This window comes from Rhineura floridana, chromosome 8 (genome assembly GCF_030035675.1).
Source record: "Rhineura floridana isolate rRhiFlo1 chromosome 8, rRhiFlo1.hap2, whole genome shotgun sequence".
In the NCBI taxonomy this organism is placed as follows: Eukaryota; Metazoa; Chordata; class Lepidosauria; order Squamata; family Rhineuridae; genus Rhineura; species Rhineura floridana.
In genome coordinates this window covers 3,872,730-3,899,876 of record NC_084487.1, presented here as the reverse complement: position 1 = coordinate 3,899,876, position 27,147 = coordinate 3,872,730, and the positions used below count along the sequence as shown (strand labels likewise).

General features: G+C 46.0%; 1 protein-coding gene across 2 annotated transcripts; it reads left to right on the top strand.

The window, feature by feature from the left end:
* Positions 1-25,197, top strand: CALU (calumenin). 2 transcript variants are annotated; one of them, XM_061638010.1, is made up of 7 exons: positions 1-109; positions 12,285-12,520; positions 15,970-16,163; positions 18,278-18,444; positions 19,240-19,300; positions 20,911-21,110; positions 22,203-25,197. In XM_061638010.1, the coding sequence occupies exons 2-7, from the start codon at positions 12,294-12,296 to the stop codon at positions 22,305-22,307; spliced, it is 954 nt and encodes a 317-aa protein (XP_061493994.1). In that variant the 5' UTR covers positions 1-109; positions 12,285-12,293; the 3' UTR covers positions 22,308-25,197. The 2 variants fall into 2 exon arrangements, with proteins under 2 accessions (XP_061493994.1, XP_061493993.1); XM_061638009.1 differs by lacking the exon at positions 15,970-16,163 and adding an exon at positions 15,706-15,899.
* The last annotated feature ends 1,950 nt before the right edge of the window (positions 25,198-27,147 follow it).

Here is a 27,147-nt window from a genome sequence, read left to right as displayed (position 1 = left end):
GAGGCAGGAGCGACGGAGGGGGCCTGTGGCGCGGCCGTTTCCGGTTGTGAGGGGAACGCGAAGGGTGCCGAGGCGGCGGTGGTGGTGGCAGTAGCGGCAGGAGGGGAAGGTAACTGGGCTGGTGGGGGAGTCGTAGACGTGAGGAGGCGTAATTCCCCCCCCCGCTCATTCACACGAGGGTTAGTCCCTCCTTCGGCCGCGGCTCTGACCTGGAGCCTCCGACCCGGGTCCTCGTTCACGTGTGAACGCGACGGGGGTGGCTAGGAGGAGCAGGTGCTCGAGGGTGCGCGCTCTTTCTTCCGGGGAAGCAACAGGGCCCGGGTGTTGGGGGAGGCTGGGTGGCGCCTGAGGAGACGGGAGCGTGCACACCGGAGGGCCGGCCGTCTGGCCGTGTTCTGACGGCCTGTTGGCTTTGCGTTGTTGCGCGCAGGGGCGTTGAGGAGCCCTGCTGGGTGGGAGACCCAGCTTCCCCCATCCAGCACCCTGTTGTTCTGCAATGATCGGCTGGGGGCTTCTGGGAAGCGCACCTCCAGAGCCTCCCTTGCTCTTTCAACACCCCTTCCTCTTGGCGTACAAGTGAGGTATCCTGCCTCTGGACTTGGAGGGCCCCACTGATCTGTCTTGTTTAACCCTTACTTTTTAATGCTCAGAAACAGCTTTGAATTCTGTTTGTATAAAACAGCAATAGATGACTGATTTTCATCATCACCCAATTTTGTTATTGCTGTTACCCTTTTAAAAAGCCCTTTTTGAAAAATGCAGTAAATTTATTGTTTATGATTTTTGAAGTGGTTTCCCCCCTTCTCCCTTCTGAATTTCCTGTTGATCAGTTTCATTGGGTGTTTTTATACACACAAACGCACACACATGGGGTGGGAAAAAACACACACGCACACACAGAGAGAGGGAATGAGAATGGAATGAAAGGATATCAACTTAATAAAATAAACCATCTGAGGGCCTTTTTCTCCATGAGGTTCTGTCAATATTTGCTAGCCATGATGGCTGTGTTCTGCCTCAGACAGTGTGCCTCTGAATACCAGTTGCTAGGAATCGAAAGTGGGCAGAGTGGTGTTGCACTCAGGTCCTGCTTGCGGGCTTCTTATTCATAGGAACATAGGACGTTGCCTTATACTGAGTCAGACTCAGTGGTCTATCTCGCTCAGTATTGTCTACACTGACTCGTAGCAGCTCTTTAGTGTTTCAGACAGGGGCTTTGGCCTGTACCAGCAGCCCAGCTCTTCTTATGTTTAGCCTTCTTTATATGATTACAGGTGTTGGTTCATTAACATTAACACGTGGTCATTTTCAACATTGTTTCCAAAGCATTTGCATTGTGGCACTACACTGGTGCTTATGTTAATGTACTGCATGCACTTCTCACCTGGAATGACTGGCTGGCAAGACTTGTTCCCCATATGAAGGGTTTGCAGGGGAATTTGGGTAGGGGACTATGTGGTATAAGGGTCCATGAAATGTGCTGTTCCCGATACCTGATGGAACGCCTCTCCCGACACAAACCCACCCATACGCTATGGTCAACATCAAAGGCCCTCCTCTGGGTGCCTACTCCGAGAGAAGCTGGGAGACTGGCAACAAGGGAGAGGGCTTTCTCAGTGGTGGCCCCCAAATTATGGAATGGCCTTTTTGACGAGGTGGCCTGGCGCCAACGCTGTTATCTTTTCGGCACCAGGTCTAAACTTTCCTCTTTTCCCAGGCATGTTAGCATGTGTTTTTAAATTGCTTTTTAAAATATGTTTTTAAAATTTGTATATTTGTTTTTAATGTTTTTAATTGTTGTAAACCACCCAGAGAGCTTCGGCTATGGGGCGGTATATTAATGCAATATATAATAATAATAATAATATTCTGATATGACAGTGCCAACTATCTGGGCATGATAATCTCCACCAGCAGCTGGTACTTGGAGATTTACTTCCTCTGAATGTGGAGGTTCCATTTTTTGTAATCGCGGACAAATTCATAATAGGTTTAATACTGAAAAACAACAGCACAGTAGTGTTTGCGACATAATCAAGGACATTGTAACACAGTCTTCCCCAACTTGTGCCCTCCAGATGTTTTCGACTACCACTTCCATCAGCCTCAGCCAGCACTTTCTGAGACTGATAGAAACTAGTCCAAGACATCTTGATGGCATTAGATTGGGGAAGCTGCTTTAATGCAACGGTATGTAAGAGCACATACTTGGTATTAGTTTGAAGTAACTAATTATCTAGTTTTATTCTTAGTCACTGACAAGTTATAAGGCTATTTTTGCCCATATAAATGTGCATTCCGTGGGTGTAAATATTCACTCATTGTTCACACCTACCTATCACAAATGTAGCTTGCTTGAGTTAAATGACTGTGTTCTAAGCTATTTCAGAAGTGATTGTCCTGAATTATTCCCCCATTTATCAGTTGTCGGGATTTGCAGAATGTGATAGCCACACCACATTGCTTGCTGTTTTAAGGTCCCTCTTGGGTCATTGTACCTTGTACACAGAGTAGGTAGTGGTGAATGATTGCATGTGGATGTACTTTGGACTTCCAGACTCTTGCTTAGATTCAAGATGAAACAGTGGGGGACTCCAGACAGTCCCTGTTCGTTTTGTTTGGGTTCTTAGTACTTTAATTGTGTAAAATCAGAGAATGCTTCAACTTAATGGGTTATCTCAGGTTACCTGATGGTAATATTCTGAATGCTGATGAGGACTTTCCATGAGCTAGAAACTTTGGCGTAAGGTGCTATTGGACAAGAAGTAGACATGGGAAAGAGAATCCCAGTTATTTGAATGATGCTATCAAAGACATTTTATTTAAGAAGACTTTCCCTGAAATGTGACCCATTTCAATATTATTCAGTGTTGTTCAATATTAATTGAACAAATTTTAGAAATGGTTTTACGATTTTTTTTGCATCTTTGGTTTATTATCCCATAATTCAGATCCATAAATCTTATAACAACATTACATAGGAATTCTGTGTCTGGCTAAAGCTGAAATATTTGATGCAGATTCTTTTTTTAAAAAAAAGATCCTTGGTGCCTAAGCATCTGAGTTATTTTTCCAGCCCAGGGCAAAGGCCATCTTCTGTGAGGCGCAGCCCTTTTTAAGTAGCTAGAGGGTCATGTCATGCTTCAATACTGCAGCAGTTGAATTTGGCACTTCCCAGTTGATGCCTTCATGTTGACACAGGCATTCATTGGAATAACCTCATTCTGAATAAGCACCTCATGTTCTGTAAATGCTTTTAAGGCAGGGTTTGAACCAGGGCTGTGGAGTCGGAGTTGGAGTCGGAAGCAATTTTGGTAGGAGTCAGAGTTGCTAGAAATGTACCGACTCCGACTTCCAAATAAATTTTGATTGACAAGCAATTTTGGGTGGAGTCGGAGTTGGTCAGTAGAAAAATAGAGGTCGGACAGTAGAAAAATAGAGGAGTTGAAGGTTTGGCGTACCGACTCCACAGCCCTGGTTTGAACCATGAGTGTCCCAGAAAAGCATGTTCTTGCATATAACTGAATCAAATGCCTTTTTGGCTAATGAAACATGCCATAGCAAATGATGTTGCACCTGTAACGTATATTTGTGGGCTGATGCCTGTTTAAGAACACCAGAAGAGCCTTCCTGGATCAGACAGACCAAAGTCCCACCTAGACTTGCATTCTGTTCTCTCAGTACCAGTCAGATGCCTCTGGGAAGCCCACAAGAGAGTAATATCTAAGCTAATTAAGACATCCTTAGCTGAACTCTGAAAGCTTGGTGATGGCATTTTAGTGATTTTAGTCACGTGGGCCCATTGTCAACTCTTAAATTGCACCAATTTTCTGTGCTGTTAGCTCTGAGTTTACGTGCTGATTGTGAGGCCTGCCATCCTGCAGCTCTCCTGAAAACCAGGCATCTGCGTACTGCCTGAACTGTTTCTTTAAATACATGTCCAGTCTCCTATGTCATTGAAGACTGAAATCATGTAATACGAGACTTGCCACAGAGTGTCTGGCCACCTCTGAGAGAAGAGCAAACAGCTTTTTGCTTTGTGTAGTGATTCCCCTCCCCAACCAATTGTGTCCATGTCCCTTAGAATCTCTGCCTTTTGTTGACATAGTTCAGTGATGGATTTGGGGGCCAGAGCAAAATCAAAGTGGGGAGTGGCATTGGGGTTTCTGACTCCTGTTCTTCACTGTGCTTCAGAGCTAATAGGCATAAACAGCTTATTGTGTGACATTTGGGAAACAGGGAATTGGCTTCCAGACTCCTGCATGTGTATGAATGAGTTTGTGTGCCTGTCAAAAATGTTATGGTTTAGTTGCCAAAATAGCCCCAGTACCTTGAAAAATAAGAGAGGGAGATTTGGGAGTAAACCAGATGAAATCGTCAGCCAGTTTTATGCAGCATAGGTTAAAAAAAGAGAGATTTTTCTGGAATCCAAAACAATTTTAAAATTGATTCAGCTTTTAAAAATAACTTGTTTTGAAAATGAAATCTGAACTTAACATGAACATAATGGATTGTATTCAGTGCTCCATATGTGTACTTCTGCTTGCCCAATGGGACTAGCATTTCTTCTCTTCCCCGCCACCCCTCCAAAAGATCTGCTCCAGAGGGTCCCCCAACCCTCTATAGCTGATTTTAAGGGTGTGCCGGGGAAGGGGAGAGGGAACACGAGAGGAAAAGGAAGCTCCATTGTGTGCATGGAAGTCAGTTGCATACAGTTTGTAAACTTTTAAAATGCAACTTCTGATCCTCTCATGACATTATTGGTTTTATAAAAATAGATTTTTTTGGTGCTATATGTGTGATACAGGTGAACGTAATTCTAGTGTAGCCAGTGACCATGAGAGTTAAGTTATCTGAAAATAAGCAATATCTTTTCCAAAAACATTTCAAATATTTATGAAACTACACGATTGTACTGTGAAGGTTCTGCTGTACTCTGTTTTTAAATCAATATGTCTTCACAGTCATCACAACCAATTATTATGCAGTTCTAATTTAGAGAGTATCTAAATAATATTTTTTTTATTTTCATCAGTCTGCCTTCCTGTTTCATCCAGTTTTATTGCTAGATTGATTCCATCAAGGAAGCCACAGACCTGAACTTACAAGATCTGAACAGGGTGGTTCATGACAGATGCTCTTGGAGGTCACTGATTCATAGGGTCTCCATAAGTCGTAGTCGACTTGGAGGCACATAACAACAACATTGCTAGATTGTGGGGCAGTGATTCATGTGCTTGGTAGAAATGCGGTACTTCTTGCAGTTAAATGAGCTAATTATAAATTGATCTTTGTGAAACACCTTGACTGTAAGTTGTCATTAATGAGAAAGCAAAGCTAACTAGGATTCAAGTAGCTAATTTTCAGGGGAAACTGTGTCTGGAGATGTTTTTGGCACGTACAAGGCCAACACAGGCCAGCACCAGTGGCATACGACTGGAAGGCTAGTTTAACAAGAGCCTTTTATTGTTGGCAAAATATCACTGATGTTTGGCACTTCAATATATGTAGGAGTAGGCCAGCTACTTTGCCTGAAAAGTTCTAAGTTGATTATGCACTTGCTCTCTCTCCCCAGGCAGTGCCATAACACACTTGGGCTCTGAAAGAAAAAGAGCATTGAAAAAATGAGTGTGTATGATGGAAGGTGGCTTGGACTCTTTGTTGTTATGTGCCTTCAAGTCGATTACGACTTATGGCTTCCCTATGAATCAGTGACCTCCAAGAGCATTGTCACACTCCTGCACTCCCTAACCTGCCTTATTCCTCCTGCCTGACTCCCCACCTTTGAAAAATGTGTCGTATATAGATTGTTGTTGTTGTTGTTATGTGCCTCCAAGTCGACTACGACTTATGGCAACCCTATGAATCAATGACCTCCAAGAGCATCTGTCATGAACCACCCTGTTCACATCTTGTAAGTTCAGCTCTGTCGCTTCCTTTGTGGAATCAGTCCATCTCTTGTTTGGCCTTCCTCTTTTTCTACTCCCTGCTGTTTTTCCACACACAGCCATGAAGCTCAGTGACCTTGGGCCAGTCACTGCCTCTCAGCCTCAGAGGAAGGCAATGGTAAACCACCCCTGCATACCCAGAAAACCCTATTCATAGGGTCACCATAAGTCAAAATCAACTTGAAGGCAGTCCATTTTCCATTTCTGTTTTTCCCAGCATTATTGTCTTTTCTAATGAATTCTGTCTTCTCATGATGTGTCCACAGTATGATAACCTCAGTTTCATCGTTTTAGCTTCTAGTGACAGTTCTGGTTTAATTTGTTCTAACACCCAATTATTTGTCTTTTTTGCAGTCCATGGCATGCACAAAGCTCTCCTCCAATGCCACATTTCAAATGAGTTGATTTTTCTCTTATCTGCTTTTTTCACTGTCCAACTTTCATATTCAATGCTTGGATTCTTAGCAGCCTGACAAAGTTGCAAAGCTAGATAGTCCTCTTGACCTATGTAACTTTCAGGAGACTTTTATGAACTAAGGTAGAAAGTTTGTCAAACTGAGCTCTGATCACGATTCTGAATGGGGATGTGATTTGATCAGGGGCAAAAATGATCTACAAAAAACCCTTATGGGGACATGGGAACACTGAGTTCTATTTAACATTGGTTCTCCTCACAGTAGACCCATTGAATGAATGGACTTACTTGAGTCCATTCATTTCAGTGGCTCTATTCTGAGCAGAATTTGGTTGAACACAACCTGTGTCATACAAGGAGACAATTCAGAGCTCAACTCTGCTTTATTTAGGGAGCAAGCAAAAGCATAATATCCGGTAGGTTTGATAAGCAGAAGTGTTGGATAAGAATATGTGGTAAAGATATAAATGGGGGGGGGGACCCCTGACATTTATTGCCTCTAGGACATTTTAGAATTGGTGGCATCGATTTATCTGCAGTGCTGTTAAGAAAGTTAAAACTCTGTGCCAAGGTGACCCAAATCTTTTATTTGGAGAAGACTAATTCTACAACCAGTATAATGTTTTGAAATGAATTAACTATTTACATAATTTGTTGAATTTATTTTGCTTGTCCTAGCTATGGGGACAGGCACAGAAGGCACGCTTAAACTCTAGCTGGGGTTGTCAACAAAACTTTTTTTTTTAATTTTCTCTCTAGACCTTAACTTAGTAATAATAATAATAATAATAATAAATTTAATTTATGTGTCGCCTATCTGGCCAATGGCTACTCTAGGCGATGTACATACAATAAATATGGCAGAATACAATATAAAAATACAGTGAAATATATAAATTATAAGAGCAAACAATACATAATAGGAGGCATTTAAAACAGAAGAATATTAAGCCTCCCCAGAAGTCCCGAAAGCCTGCTGAAAAAGCCAGGTCTTTAAGGCCTTGCGGAACATATTCAGGGAAGAGATGTGCCGAAGATCTTGTGGGAGGGAGTTCCAGAGGGTGGGGGCCGCCACTGAAAAGGCCTTCTCTCTAGTGCCCGCCAACCTAGCTGCTTTGGTTGGCAGGACTGAGAGAAGGCTTGTGTGGCCGATCTTGTCAGGCGGCATGATTGGTGGCGTTGTAGGCGCTCCTTTAGATAAACTTTTCAGTGGAGTTTTATTTACCAATGTTGATAGTATCAGTATAAGCTGAGAATTTTAGTATAGGCAGACTAAATTCTAATTAACTAAACCAGAATATGCTTGAGCCCTGAGGGCTCCTGAAAACTTGGTTTCATTAAAAATGAAGTGTGCTTGTGGAGTAGGACTGAGTGGAATGTAGTGCACAGTCCTAAGAAAGGCAGCAGAACAATGCTTTATTTTAGAACTCAGGTCTATAATATGTGAGTGAGGATATACATTGTCTTCCAGAGACATTGTGATACCTACTTGTGTTGAAGCAAGCCTGTCATATTGCAGTCCCTCATCATGTGGCAGCCTGCAAAACCCAGGAGGGTAATGGGGCACCAAGTACAAGTCCAAGATTAGCAGCCCTGGCTTTCTAGGGGGAGGAGTTATATTTTGAATATGCAGCTTAGTAAGGGTAAATTGCTGCAATTGCTATAAGTAGCATAGGGGTTGGCAACTTAGGGGTGGTATAGTAGCTTCTATCCCTCTCCGGCTGCTTGGCTATTGAACCTAGTGCTGGGGTAGGGGCTGAGACTGGACCACTCTCATGAGGGATTTGTTTCTTACGCACCATTTTAGGTAGTATTGGGAAGATGAAACGGGCTTTGCTGCAGGTGTCCTGGGGGTGGTTTGGCTCTCCATTCTCCCTCCCTGCACACCCCTGGCCTTCTGGTAGTACTAACATGGGATGCCAAATGTCAGTGTTCCTAACACAGGTGCTATATGAGCACTTGAGGAATTTGAGATGTTTCCAGAGAGGTAGCCAGGTCAGTCTGCTGCAGCAGAAACCACAAAGAGAAGTGTTAACTGCCAGCATGCTCTGGTTTGGTTTGATGCGTTGCTCCTGCAGTACTCAGCTGAGAAGAACTCACACTCTTGGCGGCTTTGCCTGTCTTGATGACATGACATGGATTTTCAACAGTTGATTATATCATTACTGTGTTCCATGAGGATGAGTGGGTCTGGTGCACAAATGTCACAAACCTGTGGTGGACCATCAGCCCTAAGCATGCTTGCACATACTCCTAAGATAGATTTCATTCCTTCTATAGCAAACATTCTCCAAGTGACTGCATTGTATTGGCTGCCTGTATGTTTCCGAGCTCGATTCAAGGTGCTGGTTTTAACCTATAAAGCCTTACATGGCTTAGGACCACAATACCTGATGGAACGCCTCTCCTGACACAAAGCCACCATACACTATGCTCAACATCAAAGGCCCTCCTCTGGGTGCCTGCTGCAAGGGAAGCTGGGGGTCTGGCAACAAGGGAGAGGGCTTTCTCAGTGGTGGCCCCCAAATTACGGAATGATGTTCATGACGAGGTGCGCCTGGCACCAACACTGTTATCTTTTTGGTGCCAGGTCAAGACTTTCCTGTTCTCCCAGGCATTTTAGCATGTGTTTTTAAATTGCTTTTTAAAAATTTGTTTTTACATTTGGATATTTGTTTTTAATGTTTTTAATTGTTGTAAACCGCCCAGAGAGCTTTGGCTATGGGGCTGTATACAAATGCAATAAATAAATAAATAAAGTGCAGAATTGCTCCTTACGTTGATGACACTTCTGCAGGTTTCTTTTCTGTCTTCAGCCCAACCCAATTAGTGATGGTTCCACAGAGACAAGAAACACAAAACAAGTGGAATAACATGTTGTTTGGGGCTGAGTTTTGAGCAATACAGAGCTCCAAGTCAGTGAAAGTCAAGAATGAGGAGCTGTAGGTATGTCCCCATACATTTTGGGCTTGGTGCCCAGGCAGAATGTGTGCTCTCCCTCAGGGGAGGGGAGCCTTGTCTCTGGAAGTCAGTTGAGCTTTCAAAGTGCTTCCTCAGAAGGCTGGTACAGCAACAGGGACAAATCTCTGCTCCAGCTCCTAAACTTCATGCTTTCTCAGGTGATTGTGGCAAGTGAATTTGTGCCCCCCACCTCACACCATACTCAGTAATGTGGGGTGCATGCTTGGCATGTGTAAGGTTCTACTTTCAGTACCTGGTATTTCTAGTTAAAGAATCTCAAGTAGCAGGAAAAGGCACCTTTGTCTGAGGCTTTGGAGGGCCACTGCCAGTCAGAGTAGGAAGTACTGAGCAAGATGGAGCAACAATCTGATTCTGTGTGTAAGGCAGAAGAGGGGTCTTCTGTATTGTCACTCACCCACTGGTGATCACTCGTGGCCGAGTAAGATTATCTTCCAAGATAATTTGGTTGGAAGACGCCTGTGCTTGAATTTGTTTTATGTGGGGAGATCGGCGCACTGCAATCAACACACTATCTTGACAGAAAAAGGCTTTGATCCAATGGCATGGATACCATGACAATTGGAAGTCCTTTATCTGTTGCAGCCTTCATCTCCCTTCACAGCCGTTGTAACATACACATTGTTATCCTCCGCCTGTTCTGCCGTTGAGGACTTTCTTGGATCATTCTTTGTCTGGTTCCTCTCCCTTGACCTTACCACCATGGGCGACCCTGCTGGGAGTACATAACTCCCGACAGCATCGCTCACAGGGTTTACTGGAACACTCAAGCCCGCTCACCACTACGAGGTGACGATCCAGCGAGTGATTGATTGTATTGTGTTGTGTTGCTGGAATGCTTACTTCACAGGACCAGATAAAACTGGAATTGGTAGGCAGTAGCCTTAGACTTTCACTCTGAAAAGTTTTTATTTCAAGGGAACCAGGTCCCTGAGATCTTCCAGGCCTGTTTCTTTTAGGTTACAAGAGTGGCAAAGACACTTGGGCTGCAGTCCAGAGGACATGGTTAGGTATGCAGAAAGGTTTCTCGCATTATTTTCCCCTGCGTCAGTCGCTCGCTTTGCCTGTTTGGGTATTGTGGGGGCTCCTTCTTGAGCTAAGAAGCCTTGTGACATATGCAGAACCCATTCTGCAGCCGTCAAAGGGGTCGTGGAGGATGTGCTATAAATAGTTAAAAGTCTTGCTGCTTGAATGCAAGTTGCACAAGCCCCCTCAAGCACAGTACATACATAAAATATACATGATGCCTGGGGGGGATATTGCTTGGGGGGGGCTTGGATCTCTCCCCCAGGACCTTAAACATTCACTGAAGCTGCTTTGTGACTCTGGTTTGCTCATGTCCCTGCCCTTTTTTCTGTGGGCTGGGCTGTGAACATTCTGAAGATAAATTATGTGCCTTTTTACACTTGGCATTGTTAAAATTCCGTAACGGTGAGCAAATTAGATATGCTGCCACAGTATTTTGGATAGATTGTAGTTCTCAGGAAAACAAATGGAACATTGCTCCCCTCCCTTCAGTTCTCAGAGGACTCTTACCTAGTTAACTTGTTTTTATATGCTGTATGTGCAGTACCTAGCTGTAGTAGGTACGTTATGAAAATTAAATATTGTTATTAGCGTTGGTCTTCATTGTGGAATTTTCCTTCAAACTGGAATTTCATAACATCACTGAAGGAGTTGTGCTTGAGCCTAAAAATGGCATAATGCAGCACCAAGGTTGGATTCCAAAAGGACTTACTTAGTTGCGCTGAATGTTTTCCCAAGGCTTAATGAATCTGCAAACAACCACTGATTGGCTGAGCCTCTATGATGTCATGGTATGTTCAAGAAATTCACATTTTTCCGTCGGGATGACGGTGCTGTGGAGAAGTCCCAAGGCTAGCCTTGATGGTGAAAACATTCTTACTAGGCTCTGGTCAAGGAAACAGGAAATCAAGATTCGGGTTTAGCTAAAGGAAAGAAACCAGAACAGACAGCTGGCTGTAAAGGAAACTGGGGGAATGGATAGATGGGTGGTGGAAGAGGCAGAGGGCAGAAAGAAAAAGGTACACAGTTGCTGAAAGGAAGGGCCAATAAGAAAGCCAACTCCTTTTCTTAAGTATGTGTCCCTCCTTCCTTCAGTTCTCTGTCTCCCTTAGTTTCCTAAATTCAGCCAGCACTGTATTCTTCCTTCAGCTCAGCCTTTGCTAACCTGGCACCCTCCTGGCTGGGGCTGATGGGGGTTGTAGTCCAAAACATCTGGAGGGTGCCAGATTAGGAAAGGCTGCTTTAACTAACGTGCATCTCCCGACTTCTCGTTTCCTTGTCTAAAGGAACTTCATTTGGGACCTCAGGACAGAGGAGCAGTATGCAGATGGCAGTAGGGAGATTGATGAGTCAGGGAGATTTTGGAGGCCCTGTGACTATAGCCAATGAGCTCTGGGGGCAGCCCTGTCAAGAGAAGTGGGATATGTGGGGAGTGGATTTCACGTTGATCAGAAGGAACCAGCCAAGTCTTTGGCTGCAGTTCTCTAGTTCTAAATATTTATGGCTGACAAGTTATGACTTCAGTTCCTAATGCATCTTTGTAGTTTCACAATGGGTTTTTTTTCAGGAGGGTGGCTTAGTCAGTTATGTGTAGTTTAACCCAACATATTAGTGTTGTTGGGCAAATGTGTGCCCCACTAGTTACTGATGCCTACGTAGGAGTTTCCAGGGGCATCAGAAAATAATAGCCCCAGGGATCATCTGGGCGCATTCAACATGCTCTTTTCAAACACTTGCACTTCTTTTTAATTAAGACTAGCAGTGTCTTGTAAAGCCAGCCAGCTAATTGTGGTGCTAATGTCCTTTCTTTCCACTTGGAAGTGTTTTGTGGCAGGGGGGCTGGGGTATGTGAGGAAGCTTGAAAGGCCTGCAGCTTCAAACAAGCTAATTGTTGCTCTTACTTTTCATTTCCCAAGGGCATCACCATGGCGGTGGCTATTCGGCAAGTCATTTTGTACCTGTCCCTGTGGGCTGCTTGTGCTCTGAGCAAACCCACCGAGAAGAAAGACCGCATCCACCACGACCCTCAGCTCAGCGACAAAGCCCATGACGATGCACAGAACTTTGACTATGACCATGACGCTTTCTTGGGTGCTGATGAGGCCAAGACTTTTGACCAGTTGACACCAGAAGAGAGCAAGGAAAGGCTGGGGTAAGAGGAGCCGGGTGTGAGTGGCAGAACTTTGAGTGCTTGTCCCCTTTCGAAGTGTAGCTCTGCAACTTGAGTGGCTTGATGTTTCTTCACATTGGAGGGCCTGGGGGTGGCTGGAGTCTGCTGCATCCTGTCAGATGTTCTGCCCACAATCCAGCTCCTAATGGGCTCTGATGAACATGCGGTGCTCTGTGTGAGCAGGGGCTGCTGAGTTTTCTTCAGTGTTGGAGAATGCTCTACATCTGCCAAGGAATTGTGCGTGGAGGATTACCTGGCACTCAAGAGGAGGGGCAGACAGCCATGCGTGACTCCTGAAGCTGCTTGCTTTGCACAGTTCATCTAAGCTAGTGCACTTGCCTTTAATCCAGGGGTGGGAAGCCTGTGGCCCTGCAGATGTAGTTGGACTACAGCTCCCATCATCGTGGCTGTTGGCCTTCCTGATGGGAATTGGGCACCAACAGCTTCTGGAAGGCCTGCTTTAGACAGACTGGCAGCCCAACGCTAGTGACTTTTCCCTCAGAAGTAAACCCATAGGACTTAAAGGGGGCTTACTTCCAAGAAAGTATCTGTAAGGTTACAGCCTTAGTTTCATTGAAACTGGTGGAGGTGCATCTTATTAGGTTTGCATTAAGTTGCTGATTAACAGTAATAAAATTGGAGCACATGACGAGTCTGGCAGTTTGCTCATCTTAACAGTTATTTGAGGAGACTTGACTAGAGTCCTGGCATCCACGCTAAGGCAAACAGCGGTGCTAATATATTAACCCTATTTTATTGCCTTTGTTTAAATTAGCTCCACAAGAAGGCTGTGACCTTGATGGGGCTTGGTGGCTCACCCTCTGCAGTGCCTTGGGAAATGCCTCTCTCCAACCTCCTCCCGCCCCATGGCCCAAGTGTCAAGTAAGAGGGGTGACAGCTGTGGTTATATTTGGCCAAGCATTCCAATGGTTCTGCTGCTCCAGACTTGCAGAAGCTTTTTTTGGAAAATAAATCACGCAAGCTTGCTGCTTGAAGTCCCTCTGTGTTGAGCTTTTCTGAACGTGTCATGGGGACCTTGGCCATGGTAACCACGAGGAGACTAGGAGTCAAGAACCTGATTGTCTTCAGCATTCACAGTTAATGTTTGGCTGTTTGCCCAGCAGTGTGGTAACACAGGCTTAGGTCCCTTCATGCTTTAGTTGGAGAACTGATGCAAGAACTTGGTTAAGCCAGTCCTTCTAGCAGAAATGTGGGCCGCACTGTAGCTCAGCTTGCATCACAGGCACATGCTCTGGAGCAGCTTTCCATGCTGGCTGCTGCTGATGGGAATTGCAGTCCAAAGCATCTGGAAAGCACCAGGCTAGGGAAGGCTGCCCTAGACAGGGCCTGCGTTGCTCCTAGTCTCTACCCCAGTCACATTGGGCAAAGTAGCAGGGTGTGTGTGTGTATCCTGCTGTTCAGTGGAGAGGTTGTCTAGTTAGGTTAGGCAGGTTATAAGTTACTTTCTGGGTCTCGAGCCTCCTCTTATCCAGAATTGCCACCTCAGTTGACCTTTCCTTGTGGGTTGGGTTTCAGTTAAGCTCTCTCCAACATGCTTTGATGTAAGCGGAGGACAGTGAGGGGGTGGAAAGCAGCCTGAGCATAATGCCTGGCACTTGAGAGCTTGCAAGGAAACGAATCTGGCACTCTACAAAGGAAATGTCTTTTAATGCAGTACACAGTCTGCTTGCTAATAGGTGGTGAGGAAAGAGGTTGAGCCCAAAACAGCTGAACTCCAAACAACCCATTCCCCCTCCCCAATCACCTTGGCTGATTTTACGAGTTTCTCAGCAGTGACAGCTATAGCCCTTCCCCTCCTTTTCCCTGGTTGTCATCTCTCCTGAGTGTCTTCTTGGCCTGGCCTTCTCTATTGATACTCTGCTGCGGTGGCTTCCTTGCTCTGTGACTGGAGATCTCTGAGGCAGCTGCCCAGAGTGATGCTTCCAATGTCACAGCAAGGAGGAAGTATGTGTGTCTCTCTGGCTTTTCGTGCCTGAGACCATGACTATTAAATGCAAGTTAATGTTTTAAGTCAACTTATCTGTGCCAAATAATGGCTTACTTCTGGTAGGATCTGATTCAGTGCTTACATGGCATTGCAAGCTTGCACTCAGTTAATACTGGAGAATGTGATGAGGCACAGGTTATCAACCAAAATTTTCAGTACCTCGGCACAGTCATTAACCAAAATGGAGACAATAGTCAAGAAATCAGAAGAAGGCTAGGACTGGGGAGGGCAGCTATGAGAGAACTAGAAAAGGTCCTCAGATGCAAAATGTATCACTGAACACCAAAGTCAGGATCATTCAGATCATGGTATTCCCGATCTCTATGTATGGATGTGAAAGTTGGACAGTGAAAAAAGCAGATAAGAGAAAAATAAACTCTTTAGAAATGTGGTGCTGGAGGGGAGCTTTGTGCATACCATGGACTGAGAAAAAGACAAATAATTGGGTGTTAGAACAAATTAAACCAGAACTGTCAGTAGAAGCTAAAATGAGGAAATCATACTTTGGACACATAATGAGAAGACAGGATTCACTAGAAAAGACAATAATGCTGGGAAAAACAGAAGGGAGTAGAAAAAGGGGAAGGCCAAACAAGAGATGGATTGATTCCATAAAGGAAGCCACAGACCTGAACTTACAAGATCTGAACAGGGTGGTTCATGACAGATGCTGTTGGAGGTCACTGATTCATAGGGTCGCCATAAGTCGTAGTCGACTTGAAGGCACATAACAACAACAACAACAGGTAGATTGGCCTTCTCATAGGATGTGTTCCATATGAACTATTGTGGAGTTTAGAGGCCACTGTGTCTAGGAGGCTGTTGAATGGGACTGTCAAACACTAGAGGTTACTAATACAGAAGAGGGTGTAAGGCAGGAATGAAGGGCCTATTGCTGTCCACTTGCTGCTGGACTACAGCTGCCATCATCCCTGGCTGTTGACCATACTGGCTAGGGCTGATGGGAGTTGAACGACATCTGGAGGGTCACAGGTTCCTCATCCCTGGTGTGAGACCTGTTATTCCTCACATAGGTGGGCTGCCACTGAGTGCTCAGCCCAGTAGATGTTCCACATACCCCTGATGGAAAATGTAGGCCCAGGTCTCTTTTTTGTTTGTTTCTTTTAACTCTTGCTGGCTTTTTCTGCATTTCCTACAGAAAGATTGTAAGTAAGATAGATGAAGACAAGGACGGGTTTGTAACTCCTGAAGAGCTAAAAGACTGGATTAAGTTTGCCCAAAAGCGCTGGATTTACGAGGATGTAGAGCGCCAGTGGAAGGGGCACGACCTCAATGAGGACGGGCTCGTTTCCTGGGAAGAGTATAAAAATGCCACCTACGGCTACGTCTTAGGTAGGTCTCTGCTCTTGGGGTGACAGCCTTGTGGAGCCGGCGCCTTGAAACTTGCTGTTTTGTCTTGTAGAATGATTGTAAATAAGATAGACACGGATAAGGATGGGCTTGTGACCGAGGGGGAGCTGAAGGCCTGGATTAAGAAGGCGCAGAAGAAGTACGTGTATGACAATGTAGAGCAGCAGTGGCAGGAGTATGACATGAACCAAGATGGCGTAATCTCTTGGGAGGAGTACAGAAACGTGACGTATGGCACTTACCTGGGTAAGGGGCAAGTTGTCAGAGCTGCAGTAAGCCTGACTGCCTGTCAGTAAAGTAGAAGCGGCAGTGGGGGGGGTGTGAGTGTGTCCTGGCAGGCCACAAGAGGTCTGATACGCATAATGGTTTAGGGCTGGGCCCTGATGCATCTCTGTGGGTGGAATGCCGTCCTCTCTGGAACCTCCCATGCAGGGGGTAGCGTGTTCTCCCCGAAGATTGTCTCTTGTAAACCTCACGTTGACAATGCAGAAGAAATCCTAGGAAACTTGGACTTCGAACAGAGATGCAATCACACACCTCTGCTTTATTGGTGCTTTTAATCAAACATAGTGAATTGGTATGAATGGCAATTTCTCAGAATGGTACCACAGACGGTATGCTAACTTTAAATGTCCTGTTGCATTTGAACTCTTCAAGACGTTTGCCTAAGAAAGGGGTGGAGAACCTGTGGCCTTCTGGAGTTGATGGTGGCCTCAACTTCCCCTCAGCCGGCGTGGCCAGGGCTGATGGGAGTTGTAGTCCAGGGACATCTTGAGGGCCACAAGTTCCCCGCCCTTGGCCAGGAGCACTCTGTTCACTTCTGCACCGAGGGCAGGGGAGGCTCATTTCTTGGTTCAGCTATAGTTCCTGGGGACGACCTCTTCCTCCCGCCACACCATGGATAGATGTTGTTGGGGCTCTGTTCTACGAGTGGCTTCACCCAACAGCAAAGGGTTCATGGGTATGAAATGTGCACATGAAATGAGATCATTGGGAGAGGGGGAATGAGAAACGAACAAGATTCTGCAAAGATCACGGGGGTTGGGGTGGGGGGCAGGCTGGGAGGTAGTGACTACCTTTCCAGAATGTGCAAGGGATACTAATAAAATAGCATTTATGTGAACAACTTGCAAGAAAGTCACTGCTGCTTTTCTTAACATGCAGTTGTGAGCAATTTTCTTAAACAGAAAACCACACACCTCTTGATTTAAAATTTGGTGGGGCTGCTGAGCCCAGTTCCTTTTGGAACTGCCATCCACCAGTTAGCCACCTTTCACCACTAGCACATTCAGCTGCTCCCAACAGCTGGTTTGCATTTCAGTCTGCGTCCTATTTGAGTATCATGGGCTATACGGTAGTATCTTGGCCCCACTCTGCGCTCCTTGGCTCCTTTGTGGTGGCAGGAGCAGAGAGCCAAAACAATGTGCAGTTAGGAGAGGCTTGGTGGCCAAAGAAGCGTGTACGAAATGGCAAAGGTCATCGTGTTATGGGAAGGGAATGTTTCCAAAAAGCGGGAGCCTGTTTACTGGTATTGACCGTACCATTGTGTAAACCAGCTTTCCTCCAACCTGGCCAGAGCTGATGGCAGTTGTAGTCCAAAGTACCTGGAGGGCACCAGGATGGAGGAAGGCTAGTGTAAAGCTTTGACCCTGTTCCCAACACATCATCTTCCTTGTCATTCACTCCCTGACTGGAAGGTTTTGTTGAGAGAGGAGCCAGCCCTATTGCAATATTTAGTATTTTGTTCTTTGCTTTAACTTTAATTTTAATATATGAAGGGAAGTTTATTACCTGAGTAAACTAATAATTCAGAATGGAGCATTGGCTGTGGTTAAAAATGTAAATTTTTAACTGCCTTCAAGTCGATTCCGACTTATAGGCGACCCTATGAATAGGGTTTTCATGAGGCTGAGAGGCAGTGACTGGCCCAAGGTCACCTAGTGAGCTTCATGGCTATGTGGGGATTTGAACCCTGGTCTCCCAGGTCGTAGTCCAACACTTATTCAGTCATAGTCACTGAAGAGCTGCCCGCTTCTGGGTGTTCCTGCTAGCTGAGCCAAAAATTCCGGTCACCTGGGACCTGGTGTGGCCATTCTGCGGCTGAGGTACTCCAGGGATCTTGTCCTTAGAGTGGCCAAGGAGTCCCCATATGACACTTCCCTCTAGGAAAGGGTGGGGCTCAGTGGAGTTTGCTGGGTCAGTTGTTTTTCCTGAATGTAGGCCCTGTGACATTTTCAGTACACTTGTGGGTTGAGCACTTCCAGCAGCAGTATCAATGACAATGTTGAATGGTGCTGTTAGTAACCCTTCGGGTGATCTCCTGGTTCTTAAATAGACACAACCTTTCTCTTGCCATCCAGACGACCCTGACCCCGACGATGGCTTCAATTACAAACAGATGATGGTGAGAGATGAGCGGAGGTTCAAAATGGCCGATAAGGACGGGGACCTGATTGCTACCAAGGAAGAGTTCACAGCTTTCCTGCATCCTGAGGAATATGACTACATGAAGGACATTGTCGTGCAGGTGGGCACCACGGCACCTGAGCCACAGAGGAGCAATACAGCAACTTAAAATAGGGAAGAAGTAAAATACAGTTATATACCCTTCCACCAATATCCTGCCGGCAAAAGGCTTATGAAACAAGAAGTGTTTTACACTAGAATCATAGAATAGCAGAGTTGGAAGGGGCCTGTAAGGCCATCAAGTCCAACCCCCTGCTCAATGCAGGAATCCAAATCAAAGCATTCTCGACAGATGGCTGTCCAGCTGCCTCTTGAATGCCTCCAGTGTCGGAGAGCCCACTACTTCTCTAGGTAATTGGTTCCATTGTTGTATGGCTTTAACAGTTAGGAAGTTTTTCCTGATGTCCAGTCGAAATCTGGCTTCCTGCAACTTGAGCCCATTATTCCTGCACTACTTCTGAAATGTGTTCTGGCCAGCTGTTGGGGCCACAACTCCACACCATCTGCTTACAATGCTGAAATTCACCAGTTCAGTACCCCAATATCTCTACATATGGTTCGGGAAGCCCCATTACTGGAGGGGGGCCATTGGTCTTACCAGGCAGGTTCCGGTGACTCTGAATTCCAGCCTTTCTTAATCACTCGAGTTGGTCTTGGGGGTTTCTGAACTTGCTTGGGAGAGGGGCTTCTGGATGGCCCTTGTGCTCCAGCCTGTGTGTGTTTGTGTGTTGATTTGAGCTTAAGTCCCTTTTTCTTCCTTCTGGAAGCAATTCTTCTGCTCGCTTATCTTCCCTGTCTAATGAAGAATGGACATGGTGGGTTTTGCTGTGATACTTATCTGGATTTTTCACAATAGGAAACAATGGAAGACATTGACAAGAATGGGGACGGCTTGATTGACTTGGAAGAATACATAGGTGAGCCTCCCACGAGTTCCCTTTCCTCTCTTCTTCCCTTGGTTCACCTTCCTGTTGTCACTCTTCATGCTTACTAGTCACAAGAATCAGGAAGACTACCATATCTACCAGAAAAGGTCCCTCCCTCCCTCTTCGTGATTTGAGAACAAAGCTGGAATTACGTTGTCCCTTTTTAGTTGCACAGTAAGTACACAGCCCACCCCTGGCAACCTTTGAATTTGCCTGAGGGGCAGAGTGGTAGGATGCTGGGCTTGTAGGGAGCGCCCTGCTCTGCTTACCCAGTTCAGCCCTTGCCAGTCGGAGGGCGCCCCGTCTGGTCTCCTGAATGCAGAAACGGAGAAGCTGCATGTTTTGGAGTGGGAAGTGTGGTACCTGATATAAGGATAGCATTAGGGGAACTGAGCAGCACTGTGCAGAAATAAATCCCTGCTCCACTGCAGGAAGCCTTGTGAACCCCAACAAGCTTTTGGTGTATATGGAGGCTTCTAAGCATGGCCGCTAGAGCTGGGGCGATAGCAGCGGCTGCATGGGATGGACCAGCATCCCAGAGCTGCAGGTCTGGCGCTCGTTGCCCTGCCTGTCTAGTTTAATTGGTTAACACTGCTGTATATTTCAAGCTGTTTCTGTGTTCCTTGACATCTTTGATTGATTGATTGATTGATTGATAGATATCCTGCCCTTCCTCCCAGCAGAAGGCCAGGGCAGCAAACAAATAATAAATAATAATAATAATAATAATAATACACTTTATTTCTACCCCGCCCTTTTTCCAATAGGACTCAGAGCGGCTTACAACTAAAAACAACACCATTAAAACATACAGAAGTATACAATTAAAAAAGAATTAAACTATGAGAAAAATTAAAACCATAAAACATACGTTAAAAATAGCGGACAATTTAAAATATTAAAATATTTAAAATAATAAAATCATATAACATAGTCACCAATCCTAGGACACTTAATCCTGGTCGTTCTCTATCCCAAATGCCCATTGAAATAAAACAGTCTTTACTTGTCGCCGGAAGGACGGCAAGGAGGGAGCTAATCGCACCTCACTCGGAAAAGCACTAAAAACTTTTAAACACCATAAAAACAAACTTTAAAACACATTAAAACAAAAGATCTTTAAAAACATTTCTTTAAAAAAGCTTTCAAAACATCGTCTAAGATTAAAAACATTTTTAAAAGGTTTAAGAACATATTAAGAAGCAATTCTAACACAGATTGACAAATAGGATAAGTATAGCATCTATCAAGATGTTGTAGGATAACATCTTGACAAATAGGATAAGATTTCTCACCAGACCATTTGAAAAAAATAAACTGAATTGTCCACGTTCCCCATTTTTACTCACCTGTGTAAATATTACTATCATTCCTTCCCTCTAACCCCTGTCCCATTCTCTTTCCCAGGAAGTCAGCTGAGCCAGTTGCTGCCAGGAGCTTTATTATCATCACTATCACACATTCCTGCTAGTGCCTTCCTCTCCAGATTTTAGTCATTGTCTGTTCATGTTCTGTTTGATAATTGGTGGGTTAAAATTCACACTAAGTTACTGAGATCTGGGTTTCATGCCTGAGCCAGTCTCTCTCCCCCCCCCCCCCAGGTGACATGTATAGCCATGATGGCGATGCTGAAGAACCCGAGTGGGTGAAGACGGAGCGAGAGCAGTTTGTAGAGTTCAGGGACAAGAACCGTGATGGGAAGATGGACAAGGAGGAGACCAAGGATTGGATCCTTCCCTCAGATTATGATCATGCTGAGGCAGAAGCACGGCACCTTGTTTATGAGTCAGATCAGAACAAGGTGAGGCACACTTGTGCAGAGTGTTTGGCTTTGGAAGTTCACATTGCTGGGTGTCATTGAGGCCTGGATGCCTAGCCAGGGCCAGCACCAGGCATGACCACCCTTGGGCACCAGCCTGCCTGGGCCTGTGGCACCATAGCCCCCAAGTGGCGTGGGCCTAATAAACATGCATGCCCCACCTACCTTTCATGTTGTGTGAATGACGTGTGCGCATCGCATGCACACCTGCAATCAACCAAGATGGCAGCAGCGATGCACACACAGCCCTCACAGCATACACGGACAGGAAAGGTACGTGGGGCGTGTGTGGGGGCTTATTGAAGTCCACACTATCTATATTGGGAGGGGTGCCTGTGAGCTCCCTCTCCATGATCTGCAGCAGGGTCGGGAAGGAGGACCTGACGCTGCCGTGGATCACAGAATGGGTGAGCTATTCTCCCACCCTAAGGAGGGACCCTTCAGGGGCCCCTCTAGGCCGCAGGGCCCTCATCCAGGGCCCAACCTGGCCGCCCTCTGGTGCTGGCTCTGTGCCTATCATTGGAGTCCAGGGGACTGATGCAACTTCGTTACAGCTCAACTTACCCAGGACAGGAGAAGCTCCTGTGCCCAGCATTCATGAAAATTCTCCTTCAAGTCCTCCCTCAAACCCATTCACTGCCCTAGCCTCATGTTGCCTGCCTGTCCTTTGCTGTTGCCTTACTTACGCCTCCTCTTCCTCATGGAGAATCCCTGTTCTCTTTGGTCATTTTGTACCGTGATCCTGCTGGGGCACAGACCTCTCACTTCTGTGCTCTGTTATATCAGTTAGCATACTCCTGGTTCTAAATAAGAGCACAGCCCCCTGGGAAGTTCTCCAGATTGACTTCTGTTGAGATGAACGGGAGCCCTGCAAGACCACGGCTCTAGTTTATTTCTGCAAGACTTGCTTGGGGGAACATCTCAGAGGATCCTGTCCTTAAACATCTGGGAGCAGCAGCACAGTCTAAACCTTGGTGACCTGCAAGTTCCTTGTTAGGACTTGCAGTTGTAGGCAAGAATGAATTGTTGTCAAAGCTTCTGAGTTCTCCCTTTTGGTCTTTCTCCGTTCATTAGGATGGCAAACTCACCAAAGAAGAGATTGTGGACAAGTACGACTTGTTTGTGGGCAGCCAGGCTACAGACTTTGGGGAAGCCTTAGTACGACACGATGAGTTCTAAGCCAGAGAACCCTCTTATCCCGAGGGGAAAGAAGAAGAAAGTAATTTATTTTTTACTGTTGTGGAATAATGCAAGAAACTCTTACTCGCTATTGAGGCTGGCAGTTTCAGACAACAATGTTGGGGAGGGGGGAAGAGTTCTCTCCCGTCTTCCCTTTTACTACTTGTTCCCCCAGGGATGGGAACCCCGTGTTCTGAAAAGCAACTTTAAATGGCAGCGTTTTGTTTTTTTTAGATTTACGTTTTGGTTTTTTTGCCTAACAAGTTCTGTTTTATTTTTGTAATGTTTTGTCTTGCGTGAGATGAAGACTGCATATCCTGCGGCATTAGCCCTAGAGCAGCACTAGCTCTCCCATCTCCCCTTCCCCTTCCCTTTTTAAAATCCTGCGTGTGTGTGTGTGTGCGTGTACACATGTGCATGTACCTCTGTGTAGAGTTACAAAATCGCCAGCGGACCAGGAGGGCCAAGGAAAACAAAACAGCTGCAGTATTTCATTTCATTGTTATTATTTGAACTGGAGTATTTGCATTCAACTTGTCTCGAGGGGCCTAGCAAAGAATTTTGTCAGCGTGTGCTTCTGGTTCAGCCTACTACTGTTACCCTGTTCAGTGCAAGAACTTTTCCCACAATGCACGTCCCATGTCTGTGTAGCCAGCGTGGCTTAACAAAGGCTGTGTGTTTGGCACCCTTCAGTAGGAGGAGATGCGACATGTGTTTCACCCCCAAGTATTCCTGGTTCTTCTGCTGCCCTGGGTAGTCAGCAGCATTCAGCCTCTTGCAAATGGCTTCCTTTCCAGAGTTGTCTTTTTGTGCAGGAGCTGGAGCAATTTGGCCAATGCTGCTATCGTTCTCCCGCTCAGGGCACTTCCCCCGGGACTTTGTTATGAAAGCCAATCCTCCCTGCCTTTTACCCTTCAGGTTCAATTTGTTGCTCATGGCATGCAGTTTAACAACATGGTTGGGGGGGGGGCTCTGCGGCTATCTCTGCTTTAGGGCAGCAAGCGCCTGACCCAGAAACAGTGCCTTAAGATAGGGTGCAGTGGGTGAAATCTGGGTGTCAAGAAGAAGAGTGAGGCAGCTGAACACATCTGGAAAGTATTCACTTTTGAAGTGCCTTTATCTTAAGGGGAAAAAAGGTTTCTCGGTTGAAGAGAATCCCAGTGCAAAATGTGCATCTAGAAATAACAGAGAGAGAAAGAGCAGTCTTCTGGTTAATTAAGCAGCTCTTCAGTATTAAATGCCTTTCCCCATCAGTGTTCTGATCTCTTTGTGGGTTTTAAGCCCCAAGCTGTCTAGTCTGTCGGGGAGGGCCTTTCCCTTACCTCAAAAGGCAAACTATTCCCCCTCTCACTCTTGTGTCCTAAGATGTGAAGTGGCATGCTCTGATCTCGCTTTTTAAACTACATTTACAGGAGGGTTGTTGCAGCTGCTTTCTCTGTCTCTTCCTATCTCATGCTGAGAACAGTTCCCATTTTAGTCTGTTTCCTGGGTTGCTTAATCCTTTTTGCTGGGCAGGTTGTGTGTGGATGTGGAATTGACTTAGGCCAGCTCCTCTTTCTGCAGGTTTTTGGGTCCAGCCCACCAGCAGTTGCTCCCCCTGTAAGCCCATAAAATGAAATGTGATCAGTGCTCCTGGTTTTTATCCCAGCAAGACATCTCTGGTGGACCGTTTCCCAGAGTTTTATGCCAGCCTTCCCCAGATGTTTTGGACTACCAACTCCTGCCGTCCCCAGCCCTGGGACTGATGGGAGTTGTAGTCCAAAACCTCTGGAGGGTGCCAGGCTGGGGGAGGCTGCCTTATGCCCTTAACAAGACTCTCCACATGAACCTTTTGAACACTAAACACCAGCTGCTCCCTCTGGCCCCACTAACTGTAATAATCACAAGCGCAAGGGATGCACATTTTCCCTGTTTCCTTTGAACCATTCAGTGATTAAATTTTGAAATACTGTCTATACCTGTTAATTTCATCCAACTTTTTTTAATAACCCGGTACCATGAACAAGAAAGTCATTTTAGTAAAATAAACAAAAGTATCCTGCACACTGGCCAGGATTTCATAAGATCTGTGGCTGTCAGCCGTCCTGAGTCTGGGCTTAACGTTCACTATGGAACAGCAGAGCATTCCTATTTCCTGTACACTTTCCTTCAGGAATGGAAATGCATTCTGGTAGATCAAGGAGCCAGCCGTAGGAGAATGAAAAATCATTAGATGATCTCAGTCTCCCTTGATTCACAACAGAATTGAGGAGACAATTCATAAAAGACTTTTTCCCTATTCAATGGGAAGAGTTGAGTGGGGTGCCCAACTCCTTCATGAACACTAAAGATGCATCTGCGCTGCCAGTTTCTTCCTGCAATGGCATTTTTACACTCTTCAGTGAGAGGCTCAGCCACTCCCGTCCACGCAGTGCCCACATCAAGCCTGTGCTGGTCTCCAGCTATTTTGAACTGCAGATTTTGGGTGGGGTTAGGGTGTGTGTGTGTGCGCGCGCGTGTGTCCTGTTCACATGACCAACACCAGAGCAGGTTCCTTGTATGCCTGTGATCCTGCTTTTTATCACTACCGAGTCAGTGTTGCAGGGCACTGCTGTGTGAAAACCATCCCACTGCAGAAAATAGTCAAAGCTAACGGATGGGAGAATTCTGCCTGGGCTGGGACCTTCCGGCGTGTGTATCTTGATTTTTATACTCTGCTGTGTTACCTCCTTGCACAATCTTAGTATTGAAGCAGATATCAGTCTGGTGGTGAAAGAAACTGACTCACATGCCCCAAAGCTCTTCATTGTGCACCTTTTAGGAGGTGTTTTTTTGTAGAGTGTAAATGGAATTTTATATAATGTACAACATACAGATAAAAACGGTGTCTTAATAAAAACTGTTTACATCCCTTGTGGCTCTGTACATTCACTTGGGCTTGAATGTATCCTTTTTCTGAATCTTCCCCAACCTTGCTTAAAGATTGGCCTGTGCCTAAGAAGAGCCTGGTGGTTGGATCAGCCCCAGGGCTCCATCTACGCTGGCCTCTCCTCCCACAGTGGCAACCAGATGCCTCTGGGAAGTCTGCAAATGGGGCTTCAAGCAGACACCTATGTTGTTCATCTCCCAGCAATGGGAGGTTCTATTTAACTATTGCAGCTCCTGTCCTGGCTGTTGAGAGACCATCTCCTCTCTGAACTTAACTAGTCCCCTTTTTATTTATTTTACTTATTAAAATTTCTCTCACCCCTTCCTCCCAGATGAGCCCAGGGTGGCAAATAAAGTAAAATAATGTAATTAAATTTAAAAGCTGGCACCAGGCATGGCTGAGCCCTTGGGCTCTAGCCTGCCCTGGGCCCGCAACGCCGAAGCCCAACACCCCCCCATGCAGTTGGTGCAGGGCTAATAAGCCCACTTGTATACTCCACCCTCGTATCTTGCATGACATGCGCACATGACAAACATGCCTGCCATCACCCGAGACGGCAGCAGGGGTGTCGGCCCCTTAGGGAAGCCCCCGCCACCATTTTGGGTGGTGGCAGGTATGCACACGCAGTGCATGAAATTCACACAGATGGGAGAGGCAGGTGGGGCATACGTGCAGGCTTATTGAAGCCTATGCTGTCTCCACAATCTGTCGCAGTGTCCGGTTGCAGGACCTGAAGCTGCTTCATATCACAGAATGGGAGCACCACCCTCACAACGCTAAGGAGGGACCCTTCAGGTGCCCCTCTGGGCTGCAGGGGCCCTTGGCCAGGGCCCAACCTGGCTGCCTTCTGGTGCCACCCTGGCCACCTCTGCATCTCGAACCAGTAAATTCCATCAACACATGAAGAAAAGTCTTTTGTCTCTCCTGAATTCTACTTTGAGTAACCCAAAATTCTATCATTATGAGAGGAAGGAGGGGGGATCCATTTCCTGCATATTGTGCTTAATTTTATAAACCTTTTTTGTTTCTTCTGTGCCCCTGCATACTATTTCTTTTGGTGGGGTGAGGGTGGGGAGGTGATCTGGTAGTAGATGAAATGTTAACATCTGTGTGCCAGAGACCCAAATTCAAATCCATGCATAGCCATGAAGAAAAGGGGTTACTTTCAGCAAGGCACTCCAGAGTATACACTGCAGTGGCACATGGGCAGGTAATGAGCACAACAGGGCTCTGAAAGTAACTATATTTTGCCCCTGGTAACCCTACTTAATTTTAATGCTAGAAAAGAGTTTCTCTTGAAGGAAATTTTTGTGTGAGAGATTCCCTTTTTTAATATTGCTGAAGGTAACATTCCTGCAGGAGCTATTGGCACAACTTGAACACAGGCCAAAGGGTGCGGCTGCTTCACTTCCCCCAGTTGTCCACTGCTCCTGTCATGGGATCTACAGAAGGTCCGGCAGACATTGCAATGACCCCCATTTGAGCCTCTAGGCACCATATCTTTCCAGGTCCTGTTATACGAGGCCCTCTTATTGCCGTCACCATGGCTGGGCACATCTCACAGCTGGGGGCCACCCCTGCGTCTGCCACGGGTACCAGGTGGCCCTCAGAACAGACCCTCTCTTTGTCCTCAAGGTAAATATGAGCTTCCAAGGGAGCAGGAGTTACTCTTGTCACCCCCCTGCCCAAACCCAGCACACTTGCTGGAGAAGGACCTGCACTGCCTGGAAATCAGCTGGGCCTTCAAGGCCTATATAGCTGGACCATGTCCCTGAGGGACCACTGAAGCCTTCATCTCAGTCCACACCAGGTCACTAGGCAAGAAGGCACCAGCAGCGTCTCTGGCCCGGTGCCTAAGAACATGTATCCAGTTATTATATGAAGCCCTTACTCTCTTGCCTCCTGAACGAGTCAAGGCGCACTCAACGAGGT